The sequence below is a fragment of the Falco naumanni genome, chromosome 5, assembly GCF_017639655.2.
Source record: "Falco naumanni isolate bFalNau1 chromosome 5, bFalNau1.pat, whole genome shotgun sequence".
Classification (NCBI taxonomy): domain Eukaryota; kingdom Metazoa; phylum Chordata; class Aves; order Falconiformes; family Falconidae; genus Falco; species Falco naumanni.
In genome coordinates, this window is record NC_054058.1 from 24,916,159 (window position 1) to 24,936,610 (window position 20,452).

At 50.7% G+C, this 20,452-nt stretch overlaps 2 protein-coding genes across 8 annotated transcripts in view; both read left to right on the top strand.

Annotated features, from left to right (window-relative positions):
- Positions 1-631, top strand: part of SLC6A13 (solute carrier family 6 member 13) — a 36,065-nt gene extending 35,434 nt beyond the window's left edge. For all 3 annotated transcript variants that reach the window (XM_040596671.1, XM_040596673.1, XM_040596672.1), the window contains one exon: positions 125-631. In XM_040596671.1, the coding sequence (XP_040452605.1) occupies positions 125-244 (120 nt within the window). In that variant the 3' untranslated portion in view covers positions 245-631. The remainder of the gene's footprint in view (positions 1-124) is intronic.
- Positions 632-8,656: 8,025 nt separating this feature from the next.
- The window catches only part of SLC6A12 (solute carrier family 6 member 12), a 40,025-nt gene continuing 28,229 nt past the window's right edge, over positions 8,657-20,452 (top strand). The window contains exons 1-4 of one of the 5 annotated variants that reach the window (XM_040594915.1): positions 8,737-8,819; positions 14,628-14,746; positions 17,138-17,249; positions 18,040-18,236. In XM_040594915.1, coding sequence (XP_040450849.1) covers positions 18,044-18,236 — 193 coding nt within the window. In that variant the 5' untranslated portion in view covers positions 8,737-8,819; positions 14,628-14,746; positions 17,138-17,249; positions 18,040-18,043. Of the gene's footprint in view, positions 8,820-14,627; positions 14,747-17,137; positions 17,250-18,039; positions 18,237-20,452 lie in introns of all 5 variants that reach the window. The other 4 variants (XM_040594916.1, XM_040594913.1, XM_040594914.1 and 1 more) reach the window with 4 other exon arrangements.

Below are 20,452 nucleotides of genomic sequence, written 5' to 3' on the forward strand. Positions count from 1 at the left end.
GGCATTTAGGGACCAGGCCTGCAGCCTGGCCTGACCGGCTGAATGATACCCATGACTGGAAGGGGAGGACCCAGGTCACCTTTTGTCTTTGCAGCTGTGTTCAATGCCTGCCTTTGCCTTCCAGAGGCTCCGCCAGCTCACCTGCCCATTTGAGGACTTGCCTTCCAGGCCTGGAACAGGACAGCACCTTCCCTCCACCAGAGCTGACCTCCTGATGCTGACAGAGCTAGAATCTCATTGCTAGGATCAGTGTGGCTCTCCCTCCCGCCCCCCAGGATGGTTTTTATACAGCCCTTACCACCTTGGATAACGCAAGGTTTCTTCACTTGCCAAGGAGAGAGGGATTTCTGGGCTGAGCTCCCTTCTCTGGAAGATTTGAAGGGCTGAGGAAGAGGCTGCTGTGGAGATGGTCTGCATGGAGTTAACAATGCACCTTAATCCCCTCCCTGGAGAGGGCTCTGAAGGGGCAGATCAAGCACCTGTGTTCCTGAGTATCCCCAAGCTTCTTGTGGGCAGAAAGGAAGGACTGATCCTGAAGTGGAGAGTGGCAGAGAGTCGCAGAGGTGTGGCTCCGGTGTAGACTTTGGGAGCTTCTCCATTCATTCCATTAAATCCTTGTTTTTCCCTTCTAGACCTACTCTGTCTCAGTTTTGTCTCACCAACATCCCTTGCTCACAGCATGTTAGGTGGGATGTGTGGTAGCGGAGCTGTGGTGGGCATTCAGGTCTGGATCTCTCTTGCACTGGCACATTGGCACAGGAGGGTGGCCGGAGGAAGGGCAGCTTGGTTAAGGTAGGAAGGAAAAGAGGGGATGAATACCAGTTTGGAGGCCCCCATCAAGTGGTAGGCGTAGGCCTGGGGCACTTAGGTGGAGTAGAGAGGGCAATGCAATGCCACCTTCTGCTGGAGCCATCTCCAGCTCCCAGCCAAGAGAGTCACCTGGCTGATGAGTCACTGGGCTATTCCCGGGGTCTGGGAGAAGCGCGTGGGTCTGTGTTTTCTTCATACAAATGAAGCATTGTGGGGAAGTGTCCCTCCTCTCTGCAGGTCTATGTCTTTTTTGTGACGATTGCCTTCCAGGTGCCCCAATGCCAGTCATTTTGGTTTTCCTGAGTAAGGAAGAAGGGCTGCGTGGCTGGAGTGGGATCTGCATGTTATGTCAACAAACAGGGCCCCTCGTTTCCAGGCTGTTTGGGTAAAAAAAAAAAATAATAATCCAAGAGCTTGTGTTTTAACTGCTGTAGCCCCAGCATCCGAGGAGGGCAGCCAGCGGACACGTAACCCCGGGAAGCTGGATGGCTCCCAGCAAACCCCGAGGACGCTGGAGCCCGGGCGGCGCTGAGCGAGCGGCCGGAGGTGCTCGGCTGCCCGCAGCCCACGGGCGCTGGTGGGCACCGCGCCGGGCCGAGGCTTGCGGTGCCGCGGCTGGAGGCAGCCCACGCCGGTAGCCGCAAGGTGGCCCCAGGGCTTCAGCGACCGCCGCGGGCCGGGGCGCCCTGCGGGGCGGGTTGGGGCAACGCGCCCCCCGCAGCGGGCCGGGGTCCCCCCGCCGCCGCCCCCGCCTGGCCAGGCCCCCTGGGCTGGGTGGCTGGCTCTGCGCGCAGGGTCGGTGGTTGCCTGCCCGCCGGCCGTAGGGCTGGGAGAAATCTTCCCGGGCTCGCCGTGCCCCGGCCACCCGCGGAGGGTCCCTCCGCAGGCAGCTGCCTCCCCCGGCAGCCGCGGCCCGGCACATGCCGGCTGAGACCTCCAGGCAACAGCGGGATCTTGGGCTTGGTTTTCTTGAGCTTGGTTTGCCCAAGTTTAGTGTTGCTGAAGCTGGGTGATCCGAGATGGGAGACAGGCCGGTGGTGCTGAGGGCTCGCGGACTTCACTCCTTGAGACTGGGAAACTCTGATGGGCACCAAGCACTGAGGGGATGGTGCAGGTTTAACCTCCAGGGGAAAGCCTGCTGATCTGTGCTCCTCTGGGGCTTCATTGGCTCTGTTCCAGAGTGGCTGTGGAAGTAACATCTCATTTCCAGCCTGTTTTCCCTTTCCCCAGCCTATTTTCCATGAGGACCTTGGGGCGGGCAGGTTCCTTTGCTAGACTGCATATGCAGCCACGGGTGAACCCTCTGTGGCCAGCCCTGCCACCTCCCCTATCAAAATCTCAGCCACTGAGTTTTTTCACGCCTCGATCCCTGCCTCTGGAGAACGCTGGGGGTGCTGGAGCCATGGGGCTGGGGAGCGGGAGGTCTGGGCTGAACTGGCTGTCACTATTTTCCTGGGCAGCCTCAAAGCCTCAGAGCTCCAGGTTCCCCAGCTGTCACAGTGCTTCATGGGGCTCGTGTGAGCTGAGGGTAGGAAAAAGCTTAGAAACCCAGGAAAGCCCTTCTTGGAAGAGACCCACAGCGTGATGGAGGATGGAGCCATCCAGTTGCCTTGCCACTTGGGTACAGTACTAGCTGGTAGAAATTCCTTCTAGAAATGAGTGAGTGGAGTTCAATACAGAAGGGGTTTTTTTTCTGTTGGCTTTTTGTGTGAATCATATTAGACACTCCAGCAAGAGATATTTTTATTCATGTAATTCTAATCTTAAACAGAATTATACTTTCATTTCCAGTAATATCTTTAAGAGGTTTGGCCCACTGGGAAGCTATTTTAACCATAACAGAACATAGCAATTGTCCACAGCTATCTCCAAAAGTCTGCTCAACCGCATGTAGGCAAAGTGGGAGTCTGGTGAAAGGTTTGTGGCTTTGTTTCAAAATAGTCTGGTGTCCAGTGAACAGGGCATGTGGTTTATCGATCTGGCTATATATGAGCCAGGAAACCTCCCAAGCGTGTGTTCCTATGTGACCCAACTGCTGTAAAAGCTTTGGATGAGCTAGGCAGGTCAGATAAGCAAGAAAACCAAAGGTTTTCCTGGACATTCTTAAATAAATGTCTTATTTCTCATAGGACTTTAAGACAAAGTGTTAGAACCTGGGATGCCTGGCTTGAAATATGGATCAAGTATATTCTGTATTGCTTATTGAGAAGGTTGATAGACTAAATCGGAAATTAATGTATTTGAAGCTTCCAGACATGACGTTTTTCACAAAGCTTTTTAAATCCCATGGTTAGAGGGAATTTTGGTGAAATTCAGAATATGGTGTTGGCATATGGTGATTGTTCATGATTTAGAATATGGTGAAAGAGATTTTCATTGCATTCAAGAGCAGCCCAGTATTCCTCTTGCAGTCTGTGGAATTTATGCCTACTCATACTTTCTTCAGCTGGGGAGATAATGATGTCCCTTTCGACAGGGGATGCATGGCTGTTGGAAATCTCCCACCTTCAGAATCCAAAATCTGCTACTTAGCCTGAGAATTCAACTCAGTATTTGCAGGAAAATGGGGATGAGATTAAAGACCCAGGTTTTTTTTCATGTTTGGGTTTTTTTTTCTCCTGTTGTTTTGATTTTGTTTTGTTTCAAACGAGAAGTTCACATCAAAATAAAGAAGTCCCTGAGATTCTGCCCCAGGTCATTAGTGCTTGGACCTTTCTGTTCATCTGTCTGCAGAAACTAGGCTCCGTTTTTCCCATCCTGTGGTGCTTGCATCAGCGGTGCCTGGGAAAGAGTCTCAGCCCCCTGATCAGTCCTCCTTCATGGATGGAGATGCCCACACAGGGCAGGGGAGAGACTTCAGATCTCAGGGATGGACCTGTGGACCTGGATGCATCTGTTCCTGCGGGGAGCATCCCGAACACTGGGACTCCCAGCTCGTTCGAACAGATGCCCAACTTGAGAGGTCCTTCTCCTTTGCCTCTAGTGATAATACAAAATAGTTTTCTGTGGCTATTGAAGAATCACGTAATGTGACTTGTGTTGCACATTTTGGTGACAAGAAATGTGGACCTGTTGGGAGAAGACAGGCCATGGTGCATAAACGGAGAGAACAGAGGAAGATTAATGTCTTAACGCGTGGAATACATAATCCTGCGAAGCAGAGATCCCCAAATAATCTGTTCAGGCCAGTGCAAATGAGCATATCCCTCAGAGCAGGGTGCTTGGCTGGGCCCTTGTCCGCTAACGTGGTTAGCGGCCTGCAGGATGGGGATCTGCATGGTGCAGATAAGGGAAGCACACATGTGGAAGCACAAAGACAGATCCAGGAAGCTGTTGCTTCTGAAAGTTGCCAGTGACTCGGTTACCCCCTTCTCCACCTGACCTGTCCAGAGTCACATCACTTTGTGCAGTAACATGCGCTTCTCTGTCCCCACAGAATGACCTTGTCCTTTGTGTCCTCGTGCCTCGTGCTTCAGAGGTGTTTGCTGTCACAACACACGCAACAAGCTCAACTGCCCTGAGGAAGCAGGGAGGGAAAGCAGGAGCAAATAGGCACATACCCACGTGTCCTCTGCCTGCCTTTTTTCCATGGTCCTCCTTGGTCTCTGATCAAGTGAGCATTGAGGTTAGTCTCAGAGAAGCTGTTAGACCACAGATGTCTCCCTAGCATTGCTAATCCTTGCTCCTGACGACCTTTATTGTCAACATTGGGCTCCTAAGCCATTTGCCCTTGCCTCATCCTTTCCCCCACCAGGGATGCTGTGAAATAGCTCATGTCTCACCCTGCCCATACCTCCAAAGATGGAGGCTCCTGACAGCCTCATCTTCTCTGGGAGCCTGGCACAGGAGCAGTGCTGCAGCTGCCAGAGCCCATCCCGGTTCTGAGGGGCCTCGTTAGCACTTGTGACTTTGGTTATGTTCACTTGTGATTAGTTACGGTGAAACTACTGTAGGAAGTCATAGGCTTACTTAAGCAGAAATTATCCATAAACATAAAAAATAAATTATACGAATGCCTAGGGGAAACTCCTCCGCAAACATAGCATTCAGTCAGCTAGGCAAGTTCCTGACCAAAGAAGCAGCGGCAGGAGAACCAGTGTTTCTCCTGTTTTGTTAGGAAAGGTGTCAGTCATGAGGTAAATTAGTCTGGGCAAGTGAGGACAGTGGTGGCTTCTCCTGCAGGTGACCCAGAGAGGAGGGTGACCAGGGCTGCAGGCCTCTCTGTCTCCAAAACAACCCCCAGCGCCCACCCCCCCCAGCCTGTAACACTTAGGAGCATGCAGCCACAGGGTGTCACGCTGACAGACTTTCTCCCAGGAGCTGGGCCAGGGAGAAGAGGACTTCTTTTGGCTTGAAGCCCTGTGTGTCTCAGTGGCTCGTGGAAGAGGGAACCATCATGGGGCCTGCGGCTTGCTGCTGCCAGGGAGGTGTGTCAGAGCCGGCTGGAAGGGAGGGAATGGTGGGGAGACCCGAATAATGGGAAAAGCCAACACTTGCTCTGAGGGAAGAAAAGGGAAGGTAAAAAGGGAGGTAAGGGTGCACTGCTAGCCTGCAGGCGGGGGGTGGGGAGGCTTTGGTGGAGGTGCAGGACATCTCTGAGGTTGGGATTAGTCATCCGTCAGGGCAAAGGCTGGTGCAGTAGGTTGAGTCCTGGTCTCCAGCCACCCTGGGTCTGGCACGCTGAGGGAATCAGGTCGTTTTGCAGAGAGTTTGTGTTGACAGAAGGGTGTGGAAACCCATGTTGCAGGCTCTGGGCTGGCAGCTGCAGAGGGAGCAGATCCCTCTGTGTGGTGGGACAGCAGTGCTTTCCATTCCTCTTGTGCATCTTTGGGCACAGCGATGGCGCTTCCTCTTGCCTTGGCTTTGCTGCCTGCAAAATCAGACGCTGCCATCTCTTCCTTCACAACACACCTCGTGATGCACTGTGGGGAGGGCTATAGAGACCAAGGCTCTGCTGGTGTTGGAGCCGCACGTTGCGGGGTCCCAGCTCTGAGAGGGGTTTATGCTGCCTGGGGGGGAGGATGCTTTGCATGTTTCCAGGTTTTGTTGTAAGCAGCACTTCCCCTTCAGGGATAGTGTGTTTAAGAGCAGATTCATTCACACTCTCCCTGTCCAAGCTGCCAGGAGAGCTGCTTCTCCCCCTACCAGCTCCCTCCATACCCCTGTGTCAAGACTCCTTTCCTGGGGTTGGCATTTATCCCCCACCCCTGCCAAAGCTCCTAGGGCTCATCCCTGCTCCCGTCTGTCCCCTGTGCCAAATGAGCCTTGGCTGTGGCTCCTCTCCTTGGGCTTGTGTCCTGCCACGTAGTCCCTCTGCTAGGCCCCGTAGGAAGCTACCTCTGCCCATGGCAGTGGCGGAGGAGGAACCCATGCCGTGGGGAGACCTGCAGTCAGATTGCCACATCCTTTATCAGTGCTGTCCTACCTACACAGCTGCACAGCTCAGTGCGCCTGCCCAGGGGCTGTCTCTGCCAGTAAAGGTGGCAATTAGTGGTCAGGGAGTGCGTCACCCCTTTCCTTGCACTCTCCTGGCATGGGGCTGAGCACAAGTCTGTATCTCCACAGCTGGACTGGTCAGAAGGTGATTTCTGGTTTTCAGTCTGGGACATCACACTAGTGCAATCGCTTGCATGGAGGCTGCTGCGGTGGGAGAAAGGTGCCCCATGTCTGTAGCAGGATTTAAAAACACAGTGAATTAATGCCTGGTGGGAAACTCTGAAACCTGAGTGTACCTTCTGGGCTGGAAAGCAGAACCAGCAGCCTTTTTTCCTGCTGGAAAATTACTTTCACACATTGATAGATAAAGTTTTCATTTAGGTTGACTTTCTTCTTGTTTTACCTTAATGTCATACAGGTCATTTCCCATCTACGTTTTTGCAAGAAAACTGTGATGCTCCTGTGAAACACTTCAATGTGGATAAATCAAATTTTTAGGTCAGCTCTGCTTACCTAGGCTTATCTCAATCCCCTTTTCATATGTAGATAACCTCTGTTGCACCTTTTCCCCAGCTGTCCCGGGTCACACCAGTTCTCCATGGCAGGACAGGCAGTGGCACTGCCCTTTGTTAGCAGGGACAGAGGCAGTGTAGTGCCTGTGTCGTGTAGCCAGTAAGTGATGTTCACCTTGTGGTTTTTCAGGACTTCAGAGACAGCCCCTGAAAGGCAGATGGTGGAGCCTGGTCCCTCTGATTGCCACCCATGCAAGAGAAGAATCAGCCTGTATTTCTTTGGGTATGGGACCAACCCACTCAACCAGCCCAAATGGTAGGTGAAAGTCAGGGCTTTGAAAAACGGCACGCTTGGAAAGTTTAATCCTGGAAGCAGGGTACGCTTTGGCTGCCTGTGAAGAGGCATTGCCTGCTCCAACTGTGACCCCAGCTCTCTGCCCTCATGGCCCCATGCCCAGCTGAGGCCTCTGGGATGGGGCTGGGCTGGCTTAGAGCTCCGCAGCCCAGGGACATCCTGGGGACATCCCCGAGCACTCACCCTGAGCTGGTCTGTGCTGCGTTGTGCTGCCCAGCAGCATGGGCCCAGACTGGCTCCCGCAGTGTCAGCTGAGGTAGCAAGTAAACACTCCCAAAGTAGAAGGAGATGTTTTTCCCTCCTGTCTCCAGCGCTGTCCTCAGTGGTTTATCCTGAGAATGCTGCCAGGCACAGGGGTGACTCCCTTCATGCACATCTCCAGCGTTGCCTGTCCTCAGGGCAATCTGGTGTGCTCTAATGCAATCTGATTCACTGGCTTCTGGCACCCATGGAGGAATCTTTTGAGACAACATTACAAATTACATCTATAGAGTGTGCAGGAACATAAACCTACCGCCTTCCCACTCTGCTATAGTGAGAGCTTTTGTCAGCTCCCAGGTTTCCTACTGAGGGGGCTGGGGGGTGCTCATCTGGTGAGCCCTGACACAGGTGAGCAGGTTGGAGCATGTGCTGGATGTGTCCTAGCTTCTAGTCCTGCATGCTGCTGTGGTTTGACTATGTGGATACCTGAAAAGGTCAATAGGAATTTGGCAGGCACACTAACAGAAAAAGAAAAAGACAAAACTAATAACATTAAATGTAACCTTAAAAAAAAAAAAAAAGAATGTGAGCTGAACTGTCTTGAGAAAAATGGCATAACTGGCATGCCTGCTGCTGGCGTTGGTCACGAAAAGCCCTGGAAAAGTGCATCGGGGCTGAGGTGGGTACAAAGAAAGCTACCAGGGCAAAGGTGCAGAATTACTCACTTCTAGTGAGCACAGACACTACAGAAACCAAGGCTCCAGCAGTATCTCTCGCTGCTGACAGAGCTCTCTCGTATGAGCTGTGTTTGCACTTGCAGTGTATGGCACAGGCAGGCACGGAGGGGTCTGTGTGAGCACGAGACAAAGGTCCCCCCTCCACCTGCTCTCTGCCTTTTGCTCCATCTGCCTGATGTTGGTGAGTCTTGAGCTTGGCCACTGAAGAAGGTTTAGTATCGTGGTCTCTGGAGATGGAGATAATAAATTTTGCATATTTACAGGATGACTTTAAGGGATGCCACTATCCCATGAAAGTGCTGGAGCCCCAGAGCAGTAAGGCATGTGGCAGCCAGCCTGAGCCATACTGCGGGGTCTGCAAGCGGAGACCTCCCTCCTGCTGAGGTCGAGTGGAGCTGGAGTCACTCCACTGATAGCTGTGGTTGATCTTTGCAAACGTTGGGCCTTTACCCTGCCTGACCATGACTGCTTTCTTTTCTTGCTTTCCTGTCAGGGCCACAGTTCAAGGTCTGGAGAGGTATATGTTGTAAGGGAGCTGGGGAGAAAGTTCTCCCGCCTGCCTGGATGTACCTCCCTTCCTGCCATCCAACACAGAAGCTGGGTCATAATTTGGTGGGGTGATGTGGTGGAGGGGGAGGGACAGGAGGAGGAGAGAGGGGAGGGTTTGCCTTAACTGTTGCTGTATCTCTTTGGCTCTTGGTGGATTCTCTGCCTGGACTCCATTGGGACAGGACAGTCTTGCCTGGGGGAGATCTGTGCTGTGTTCAGGTGAGTTGGGTGTTAGCTCATTGAGCAGATCTGGCTGGATACATGTGTCACACTGGGATTGCCGGTGTCTCTGGTCTTCCTGCAGCCAGCTGCTGCATGCTAGCTGTCTGCCATGCTCTGGGGAGTGGGCCAGCAAAACTACAAGAGGAAAAGCTTCCTAATGTTAAGCAAAGGAAGAGAGAGCTGGAGGATGGGGAGAAAATAATCAGTTTGGATCAACCCAGTGAAGAGTTTTTCTTTCAGTGGTTCCTATAGGAGATGACATGCAGCAATGATGCTGGGAGGCTGCCGGTAAGCTGCAGAGCAAAGGGATGCCTGAAAGATGGGTAATTAGTACTGAAGGTTGTAGCAGCAGAGAGAGAGAAAGAAAAGGACTCGGAGAGCAGAGAAGTTGAGAAGAGAGCTGAGAGTGGGCCAGACAGGGGTGGGGATGAAGGGTAACAATGGCTAGGTGATAACAGGTACATGAGGAAAAGTGTAAGGAGTGAGGTAGGCTGTAGGCGTTTCAGTTCCTGCAACACAAGGCAGTGGCTCCCTCTCCTCCTGTGCCGCTCTGCAGAGGTGCTGGGGCTGGAACACTGACTTGGGAACTGCAGCTCTAAACGAAGTGCCTGGGAGTGTGCTTCTTGTTCTTCTTGCCTCAGAGGCTACATCAAATTTGCTCCTGTGTCAGGGTGAGGCAGAGAGACAGCACAGTCTGTGCATATGTTAAACTCTAGGGGTCTGTGGGCATATTTGTGAGCAAGCTCAGGCAGAACACATCGGGGTTTCGTAACACCTGATCTGTGTCTCCTTAAATCAACAATGCTTTTAAAGTAATCACTACTAATCAGGGCTTTCATCCAGTGCCATTGGAAATGCCATTGCCCCAGTTTTTCTTCTTTGACAGCTGCTGATACACAAGGCCGAACCTTGGATCTGACCTTTGCGGCTTTGCAACAGCCCATCTTTGCTGGATTTGTGGGTGCAGATGTGGTCCTTGCAGAGAGCAGGCTAATGGGCCCTGCACTCTGTCTCTACCTGCCCATGCTCCTGGGCAGAGCTATAGGAAAATTTTGGTGCCCCACGTTGGAGAGCAGATAGCTTGGCCCTCAGAGGGTGCAGGTGAGATGCAGTCCCAATCGCATTGCGATGTGACATTACCACGGGCACTACTAAGAGTCAGTCCGCAGGCACCTCTGCCTGTCCCAGTTTTACCAGATGCGCCTTGTCCTATGTACCAACTAGAGATGGATGAGCCTTCCCATGGTCAGCCAGGTAGATCCCCAGCCTGCACCTGAGCAGGCTGCAGCGTCCTGGACTCCCTGTGCAGGGCTGAACAGGGAGCTTGATGCAGGGACGGTCATTGAGGGGAGCCCATGCAGCGCTGCTCCACTGCTCTGCAATGGCTGCGCACGCATCTGTGCCAAGGCATGGGGAGCTGCCAAATAAGCTGTTGGCTCCCCTCATCCTCTGTGCTGGGAGGCATAAGGTAATGTGTCATGCCATAACCTCACCTGCCTTTCAGAAGAGTTTTGCTCGAGTACTCTTTTTCCATCCTCCCCATTTCTCATCACTGATAGCAAGTGTCCCCAGGCTGTGTCTTCGGGAGGTTAGGCAGGGTGTGCCTGCCTGGTGGAGTTTAACTAGAAGTGCCTACCTAGTGTGATGCCAAATCCCCTGCCGTGCTCTCCCACCTCCGAACCACAGACTTTTGGAGACACTGGCTGCCAGGAGCACTGGTCTTCTGCTCTCCTGCCCTGAAGCAGTAGCCCCAGGGAAGTAACTGCTGGATTCATATTTTAGGCACTGTAGAGGTTTGGATTTTTGTGCAGACCCTCACACACCTGCCACTTTGCTGCCCACCCTTCCCTAACCCCTCAGCCTCCAGACCCTGGCTGGCCTGGGTGAGCGGCAGGCAGCCAAGCCGCAGTGCTGGGGGCTGGCAGTCTCCCTCCCTTCACCTGATCTGCCCAGGGCTGTGGAGTGGCGTGTCTTGCTCCATGAATTTGCTGCCTCAGTGAAGTGGCAGCCCTGTAGCCACTGTGTCTCCTCCTGTGGACTCTGTCCTGTTCCTGTGGGGCACCTCCAGGCTGCCCTAAAGGTCACTGCCCCATTGTGCCCCTGGTGTGCCTGTTTGCAGAGCGGGTGCTGGAGCAGTGTGGCTTTCACCCTGCGTGCCATTCACCTGCTCCGTTCCTCCAGCCAGTAATGGGAGCCATGCTGTCCCCACACTTCAGCTGTGCATGGGCACCTCTGAGCAAGCCTGACGCAGCTGTGGGACTTCAGCCAGACACCTCCGGCCAGTGGGTGGGTGGCTCTAGGGGTTCCACTGGGGCCAGGCTGGGGCCAGCCTGGCTCTGTGTCTGCAGGAGATCTGTCTCTGTGATGCTCTGTAAGAAGGATCCTGCTGTGTTTGCATGCTGCTGAAGCTCCTGCTATGTGGCAGTAGAATACAAACCTATGGACCATACAGACTATGGACTGAGCGGAGGTCTTGAAGAGTATCTAGCTTGGTGCAAAGGCTGTTTTCTGATCATATTTACACCCCATTTATGCACTTCATCAATTAGTCTTCATTTTTTTTAGGCTGGAGCAAGAAACCACCTCTGTGTCTCTGTAGCCCAGAGCAGGGTTGGTGAGTTGCAAACACCAACAGAGACTGAACTGAACTGGCACTAAGAACAACAGCTTACACTGCTTTTAGCAGGGGATTTGCTCCTGATCCTCAGGAAAGTCCAGCCACCACTAGGTACTTGTGAGGCTCTCCTGTCCTGGCAGCTGAGGACAGGGCAGGAGCCATTTGTCCCCTCCCGAGCGTGAGGGCGTGTGCTCTGAAGGATGATGTTCTGTAATCCTTGCAGCTTGTATCACAGATGTACATGTCATTAGTAAACTCACAGTTACTTCTTATCTCACTCTTACTGGTTTCAGTAAGCAGCAAACTCACTGACTGCAGAAGTGTTGCTCTTATTTCACGTTGGAGACCATGTAAGCAGGATCTGATCCTTGTGACAGCCTCCTGTGTCCCATGAACCTTGCTGAACAGATGCTTCGAGAATGCCCTGCAGCCCACACAAGCTGGAAGTTAATTAGAAAGTGTGAAGAAGCCAACAAGCTTCCAACAGCTTGAAATGAAAGGCATTTTAATTTTGACTGCTGTCCTGGAGTTGATCAGTCTTTCTCTTGCTGCATCTTTCCCTTGCCATTCTCCTTTTTGCAGCTGGAGTGAGCCGTTCTCCAGCAGCACTCGGGATTGGAAGTAGCTGTGGTTGAAGCAGCCATCCCTGCTCACGTAGCAGCTCTTAGATTGGCTGGAAAGCACTTACTTCTACTGCTAATATTTTCCTGTCCATCTTGCAGATATGACCTATTCCAGTAGCAGCCCCCACGCTCTATTCTAACCAGGTTTGTTTCTTAAGCCATACCTTGGCACTGCTGTTCCTCACTGAGCCCTGATTTTGTGTCTCTGCCCCCACAGCCGCCCCCGCCTCCTGTCATCGAAATGCGACGCAGGATTTCAGCTGCCGACTAACTGCTGGCTCATATTGTGCAACCAGAGAATTTTATGTGTCCTCCTGCTCCTTCTTTTGTAACACAGCCCGGTCTGCTTGCTTTCTGATTCCTCCCTCCCCACCTTAATCTGCAGTTTACGTGCTTGGTTGCTGCTTGTTTCAAAATGAAACCAAGAAATAGAAGTGCAGTGCAGCTGTCTGCATCATCACCTGCAATTCTGCCTTCTGCAGCTCAGGCAGCACCTATGAGTGTCCAAAGGTGCTTTAAAACTGTGCTCCCTCTAATAAGTATTATTGGCTGCTTTTTAATGACATCTCTGCTTGCTGTTCACTCTGTTTCACTGTTTGCTCTTGAGATTGTTCTTCTCCCATTTGCCTTAAGATAAAACAGCAGAGGAGGTTAAGCAGAGGATGTTAACGTCCCAGCAGTAGGAGCTCCTGTGTGACAGCACTCAGGAACAGGCAGTAAGTTTGTGGAAATAAAAGATTTAGGAGCATTTCTAATGGCTTCTTCCTCTGATGCCAAAACCTGAGGTGGCTTCTCTCTAGTCTCTCCCATCTCTCTCTTGTTCCTTGTCTCACCTGAGCAGCCCTGAATAAGCCCTTTTTGCCCTGGGAGAGGCTGAGGATATCACCATGTTTTACCTTCAAAGGATACTTTCATTGTCCTCTTTCTCATTCCTGCCTTCCCCCTTTAGTCGCAGCTTGTTCCCAAATAAAGCCGACAAATGCTGTTCTCTCACATCACGCATCTGGCCCATCAGACCCAGCTGGTGAGTGTCCACAGCGCTTCAGAGGTGTCCTGGGCTCTCCTTGCCTTTTGTGGCCATACTTGAAGAATTTCATGTTGGTAGGTGTGGGACAAACACAGCCCAAAATGTGTGACCAAAAGGACACTGGGCTACCTCATTCAAATATTGAAGAAGGGAACTTGGTGAGGTCTGTGTTTATGGCTGCCTGCACGCTGCCTGCTCTCTTTCCAGTGCCTGGGAAACCCAGGTGTAGTCTTATTTTCTCATCAATAAACCTTGTAGAGGAAAACGTGGCTGCCTCCATGCACCAAGCCTAGTATGAAGCCCAGTATGATTTCATGCAGAGCTGCCTGTTGCACTGGGCAAGGAGGAAGCCCCCTCTTCCCTGTGGGAAGACAACAGGCTAGGTGTCATGTCTGCAAAGGATACTCCAGGCCTTGGAAAAGGCACCTCCTTAAAGTGCTGAGGGTTGAAAAAACAGCAAGGCACCTCGAGAAGAGACTGGCAATGTCAGAGGGAACTGAGGAGGAAAGGTGGTGGTGGTTGAGTGGGTCCAGGAGAGGGGTAGACTGTGGACCAAGCCAGGTGATGTCTTAACAGTTGGAGAAACTTTATGGCAGAGGGAAAAAAGAGGCTGGGAGCAAGGGAGTCTGAGGATTTTTCTCCAAACTTTGGTGAAGAAACAGCAGAAAAAGTGCAGGCAGGCAGTGAGGGGCAAAATCTTTTCTCCAAACTCATGTATTAAGGAGAGGGGCATCCAAAGGGAGAGGAAGATGTCTGCCTGTCGGGGACGGTGTAACACAGTGGGTGGCTGTGGCTGCTGTGGGAGAGCCAAATTGTTCCTAGCTGGAAACAAGAAGTTATTTGAATCCCCATCTGGCCTGGGAACACATAGGGCAGGAGCACAGTAGGATTAGATGTTCAGGAAAAGAGCCAGGAGGTGTGTGAATAGGCTTTCTCATGGAAACAGCAGGCAAAGCAGAAAGGGAAGCAGTGGGGATGTGTAATGCTGTGCTTTGTCTGGGAAGGGAGAAGCCTGAAGGTCACGGCACAAGGGGCCAAAACTTTGGGCACTGGTTTAATCTACCACCTGTTCCCAGTTGAAAAGGTTCCATTTCATAACCAGGGTGCTTTCCCCCTTTTGGAAATAGGAAAATGAAGCCACAAGTGCCGTATCTCCCCTGCCAGTCTATGTTTGTCCCAGCCCTGTTCCCCATTGCAGCACTCCAGCTTCTGTCCTTGGCGGTGGCCTATTCAGGAGTCAGAGGACAGGTGCACTGAGCACCTCAGGGGTGCCAAGTCAAAGCCCTGGTCCAGGTGTCCCTGAGGTGGAGGCTGGTGACAGGGCTGAGGCTGTGGGCTGGCACTCAGGGCATTCCCTTCCTGTTGTTGGGTGAGAGGAGGTGACTCCCTGATTGTGATTTTCCTCCACTCCCACGTGTGAAACAGGTCTAACACAAAAGCAGGTAAACCACAAATGCTAGTAGGAATGGGCTGGCTCTTGGACCCACCTTGCATTAAAAGAATGAAAGCAAAGGATTAACTAAGCCTTCTCCTGTCAGCTTCTCATGACATCCTCAATGAACCCAGACTTAAGCATCATCGTACTTGATAATGTGCCCTGGACTGCAGCAAATTGGAACGTGCCAAGGACTGTGGCAGATCAAACACGTTTCATTAAGTATGTGTTATTTTTTCTCTCACATTTGACAGTGCGTGGAGCTCTGCTCCTCTCAAAGATGAGGAGGCTGTGCTGCAGCATCTGAATGAACTGATTAGCCAGCTGGCAAGCCTTGCTGCAAGCAGGCAGTGGGGAAAGGAGCCTTCCCTGAGCTTTAGAAACTGAGAAAAGACTGGTGGGAGGGCCTGGTATTTCCACCTCCCAGTCCAACCCAGCAGGTGTTAAGTGAAGGGGTCAAAGCCGGGACTGGGAGGACCTCTGTGCTGGCTCTGCACCAGCCAGCATTTAGGGTGCATGCCTTGAATTCTGGATTGCACCACCTTCTTTAAATGTCGGGTTAGAGTTTTGTACAAGCCTGTTAGAGAACTGATCCAACTTCACACTCAAGTGTAGATCCACACATATTGTAGGACTTGGTGGGTTTGGGGCAGTGCAAGCAATGCCAGCCAATAGGTGCTTTCCAGCATATGGTACCATAAAGGGCAAGGGCTAGCGAAAAAAGGGAGGTTGCTTCCTTAGTGCCCCCGGTGCATCTGCATTTGACACTGAAGCTGGCTGTGCCCACTCTGGTACTGCCCATATATAAGCCCTTACTGGAAAAAAACCTTAAAAAACCTCTCAAATTTAATAGGGGACCAGAATCTTTCTGCAATGTTTTTGAAGAGGCAGCTTCACAGCCTGGAGGATGGCATTCAATGATTCCTGACTGCTCTCCTCTGTGGTTTATGCTCCCCTGTTCTTGCTGCAGCCCCTTTTACTAAAGGCAGTGTTAACCCTTTGCATGGGATTTGGCCCTCTGCATTCGGAGTCCACGGAAATTTGCCTCTAATTTCAAAGGTAATAGGATGGGGCCTTCAGAAGGAAGGCAGGTGGGGAAACAAAGACTGTTGTTTCCCTGGGCGTTTAGAGAGCAATCGGTGTATTGCAGTGTGAGATCTGGTTTCCTTTCTTTACTTGGCTGACAGAGGGAGGCAACATGCCTGGTGCAAAAAAATGGCTTGCTTTCCTATGAACGTTCAGTAGAATTTGTCTTATCATATGCAAACATCTTTCTTTGCCCCAGGGTCTGATATATCCAGAGGGTTAGTGTTCATGAAATCATTTAATTTGGGCCACTTACAGAAGCAAATGAGACATGGCAATAATGATGCTGCCTTGTGTGGAGTAAGCGCAAGCATGGCCAACCAGTTCCTGCTCCTGCTTCCCCCTTGCCCCATTGAAAATTACACCAAATCAGGTGCCGTGATGTTTCTAGGCTGCTGGACCAGTCTGATGTTAGGACTACATTCACCCTTATTCCCAGTTAGGTCAGACTCCCTGGTAGTCCCTACTCACATGAGATGGCTCATGCCCTGGTGCTAGTTCAGCGGGAGATGACTGGAGAGAGAGTAGGTACAAGGAGGGAGGGAATAGCTGTCATGGTCCTGGTGCACCATCCTGGTGTAAAAGGTTGATGGATAGGTTTGGTGGTCCTATCAGGTAGAGGACATGACATCAAGGGTGATGAGGTCTTGCTCACCACTGAGTTGCTGACTGGTAACGGTCCCTGGCCTGAGCCACCTCCAGAGCTGTACTTGGACTTTGCCTGGGAGAGAGCAAGCTGAAGTGGTCCAGAGCAGATCCAGGGCAGCAGAAGAGTTAAGCAGTGTGAGTGATGCAGGTTGCTGTCCCTGCTGCTCCCTGGAGATGGGGATGTCCCCTTAGGAGGCACACAAGGAATGATAGTTGTGCTATTAAAAAACCTATCAAACCACCAGCAAACCGAGGCTGTAAGCTGATGTGAAGGAACAAAGGCCTGATTTCTTAGTACTCTTAACTGGAGGGAATGGAAGCAGAGATGCTGTTGCTTTGGAGAGGCTTTGGAGAGATTTGTAGTGTAGTTCCCTAACCCTGGTATGGGAATGTGTATCCCTTGAGCTTCTGCTCAGTAATGCCACCAGTGAGATGTGGCTAGAGTTAGGACTTCCCTGGCACAGTTCACCGGCTACCCTCTCGTGTTAGGTCTGTGCTTTCTGGGTGGACTCACATGTGCATCCTATCTCGCGTAACTCATCACAGCAAGCTTTTGAGGAGAATTTTTTTTAGCTAAGTAAAAGGGAGCTTTCTTTCTTCACACTTTAGTTTCTTCTCATAATCAAATGCCTGTAAACAATACGAAGATGTTGTGAAAAAGAACGTTCAGTCTGGTCTGTGTGAATTTTGGCTAGTAAATTACCTAGCCAATTAAAGGACTTTGTATATGATAGAAAATCGTGTCTTGTACCAAGCAGCCACCAACTTTGCTTAATCAAGATGATGCTAAACATAATTCAAGACTTTGTATAGACTGGAGGATGTCTTCCTCATACCACCCTAGAGGGCTGGTCACATTTGATGTGCTTCCTCCAACAGTGACTTCACTCCGTGTTTCCACTGCTGGGCTTTTTCCTACGAACATTTCTACTGCAGTAACTGAGCTTGTCTGACCTCGATACTCCTTGCCCAGACCTGAAACACCTCACAGGTATGAGGTCCTTTTGTTCATCTCATGGCTTCGTTTCCTTGCTCTGTATTCTTTGTACGGTTGAGCAAAGGTGGAGGATTGGTGCCCATGTCCGTTACTGAAGGGACCCTGGGTCAAATAAGTATTTTGCTGAAGTGGAAGGCCATGTGGTAGTGTAATGTAGTGTCCAGGGGGTCAAAGACAGCACTCCTGGCAATGCCTTGAAGTAAGATGGCAGGTTGTCCGTTCTTGTTCAGACAGTTCATTGGTAACATTTTTATCCGGCCCTCTGAAACCACTCCAGAAGGAGACAGTCGCTGTATAAAGCACATGTGGAAGGGAAACTCCTGCCACCAGGCCCTGCTTCAGCTCCAGCTCCTGTTCTTTTCCTCTGAACTGCTGTTTCCAAGGTTCCAGCCAAGTTTCCAGCACTGATGGAGACGCAGAGCGGTTTAGTCAGGGTGCGGAGGGGCAGATGGAGGTACACTAAGGCTGGTCTTCTGGGAAGGATGAGGAAGGGGCTGTGGGGGGTGGAAGGGTGAATTCAGGGGTGAGTCCAGTGAAGGGGTGGGGCAGGTGGGCCCGTCTCACCTGACCAGTGACCTTTCCTCCATCCCTTCAACACTGACTTAACTTGGTGAAAATGCTTCATGCTGACACTAAAGAAGCCATTTTACAGAGGATAAGGGAACCTCACGGTGATATTAGGAACAGATCTGTTGTGGAGATGGGTCCCCTCCCTCCTCTTCCCACCAGCATGTCCTACAGTGGTTCCTTACAGCCCATGTTGTCTCTTTCCTCTGTCCCACAGAGCCATGACAGGAGCCGTGGCTAAGGAAGGAGAGGCCAATGGGGCCATTGCAGCCCCTGAAGAGATAGAAAAGGAGGAAATGGAAGAGAGAGGCCAGTGGAGTAGCAAAATGGAGTTTGTGCTGTCTGTGGCTGGGGAGATAATTGGTCTGGGTAATGTGTGGAGGTTCCCGTACCTCTGCTACAAGAACGGCGGTGGTAAGTTCATAGCATGCATGAGTTGTCCTAGGTCTGTAGGCACGACAAGAGATACATGGATGCCTGACCCTTTTCTCCTATGCCTCGTGTGCCCCCACCTGCACTCCCTTATTCTCTCCTCCAGCAAATCAGGTCCTGCAAAATCCACGAGGAAAAAAACCTGAGGGGTGAATCCAGCTCCCTAGCGGGTACTGTTTCTTAAAGCAGCTCTCCCAAATTCAGATGCCAAAATGAACATTAGTAACTCTTTAAGGCTCTTGGACATCTTGAGAAACAAGTCATCTTCCAAAACCACCAAATGCTGTGAGTGGTCAGTAAACTATCAGCAAAATCCTCCGGCATAATTCCCTTTTCTTACTCTCTGTGCCACCCCTACCTCTCTCAGGTCCTTGTTAGGAAAGGGTTTGGTGGTGCTGGTATCCTTGCCAAGGCCTGATACCCCTAGAAGGGCATTGCTACCTCTTCCCCAGGAACAGTTCTCCCAGTGGGCAACCCACTGCTAGGAGAACCCATCCACAGGAAGCGTTCGTTCCCCTTCCCTTTTGTTTCTTGTGTGACTCTCCTTTTCCAATAACACTGCAATAAGATCATTATAGGTTGAAAATTAAACTTTCTCATAACAATAAAATGAAACTGGGACAGAGGAAGGGAATAATTGACTGTCACTAACTTTTCTTGGTGAATCAAAATCTAACTATATAAAACTAAAGAAGGAATAATAAATTACATGTCAAATACAGCAATAACTTCTCTTTTGTTCTTGTTTTCTAGAGACACCTTGAAATAATGCTTTGGGACTTGCATGTTCCCTCCACTTTAAACTTCCTTTCTCTGCAGACCATGCCACAAAGGCCTTTCTTTCCCAAGGTGCTGTGAGCTTTCACCAGTGGATGAGTGATTCAGCTGTAGTTCATTCCAGGACTCCCAGATTCCTGTCCCCTGTGCTGTTACTGGAGTTAATCCAAATCAAACAGGAATCAATACAGTATCTTCTCTGCACCAAATGGAGGCTGGATAAGAGAACGGTTAAAGAAAATGGAATTGAGTTTTTCTTGAACCTAGGATGGTTTTTAGTACATCCTCCAGTCTCCTTCTCTGAGGTTTTGATGGTAGGAACTGGAGGCACCAAAAGCAAGTCAGACCAGCACGGGTTAGTAAACACTAGTGGTGCATCTGATTGAACAGCCCATTCTGCAGTGGCGCTTTGGGAGAAGTCATGGGTTTTGCATGGAAAATTTCTTCCTGAGCTCAGATGATATCTTTGCATAGTTTATGCCTATGGTATCCGGTTCAGTAGTCCTTGCAATTTGTATGCTAATTAGTGTAAGTGAAAAGGCTACTTTTGTTCACTTTAGATATCTACTGAATAACTTTTTTTTTTTTTTTAAATATAATTAAACTCCTTTGGAATATCTAAGGCTGTGATTCAGAAGCCAACAAGGCTAGGCTTGGGAAAGATTAGGATGGGAGAGTCTTTCCCTCACAGCTCACACACGGCCTTTGCAGAAAGCATGCTACTACACAGAAGGTACCTTTCTCTCTCTCTCAGGCTCTAGGGAACAAGGTGGCCAACAAATTAGTATGGGACAAGGCACTGTCTTTCCCATGACACTCAAAGATATTGTCACCATTGGAAAAGTCCTTCAAATTACAAAAAAAAGACATTTTCTACCTATAAATGCTGTGTCCCTGTGCCACCCTCCCGGTAAATTGGAGACTGCTGTCCTGTCACCTTTCTCCACCTTTGGACATACTGAGATGGATATAAAGCTGTAAAGACAGAGGGCATAAAAATAATTGTGCTAAATTGCTTTCAAGCAACCAAGTGTAAACTTATCTATGGTTGACCTTTCAAATTTGATCTAATTGCTCAACATCCTGAACTTGTTACTGACTCCTAAGGAAAGAGAGTCTGTTTTAGGGGCTTCTATCTGGGCTGAGTGTCCTCCAGTGGAGCAGCAGACGGGGGAGATCACAGATGGAGTTTCAGCTGGTAACTGCTCTGGGAAGGTTAAGAGCGACAAGGCAATAAAGATGTAAGAAAGCCCTCATTACTCAGAAACTAAAATGGATCAGCCTCCGGGACAAATGGCAACAGAGGAGAGAGTATGGGACCTGCTGAAAGGCCCATGTGTGTGCAGGATAATAAAACTGTCTTGTAGATTTGGCACACAGAGAGATGTCGTGCAGCACCAACAGCAGCAGCTGCCTCTAGT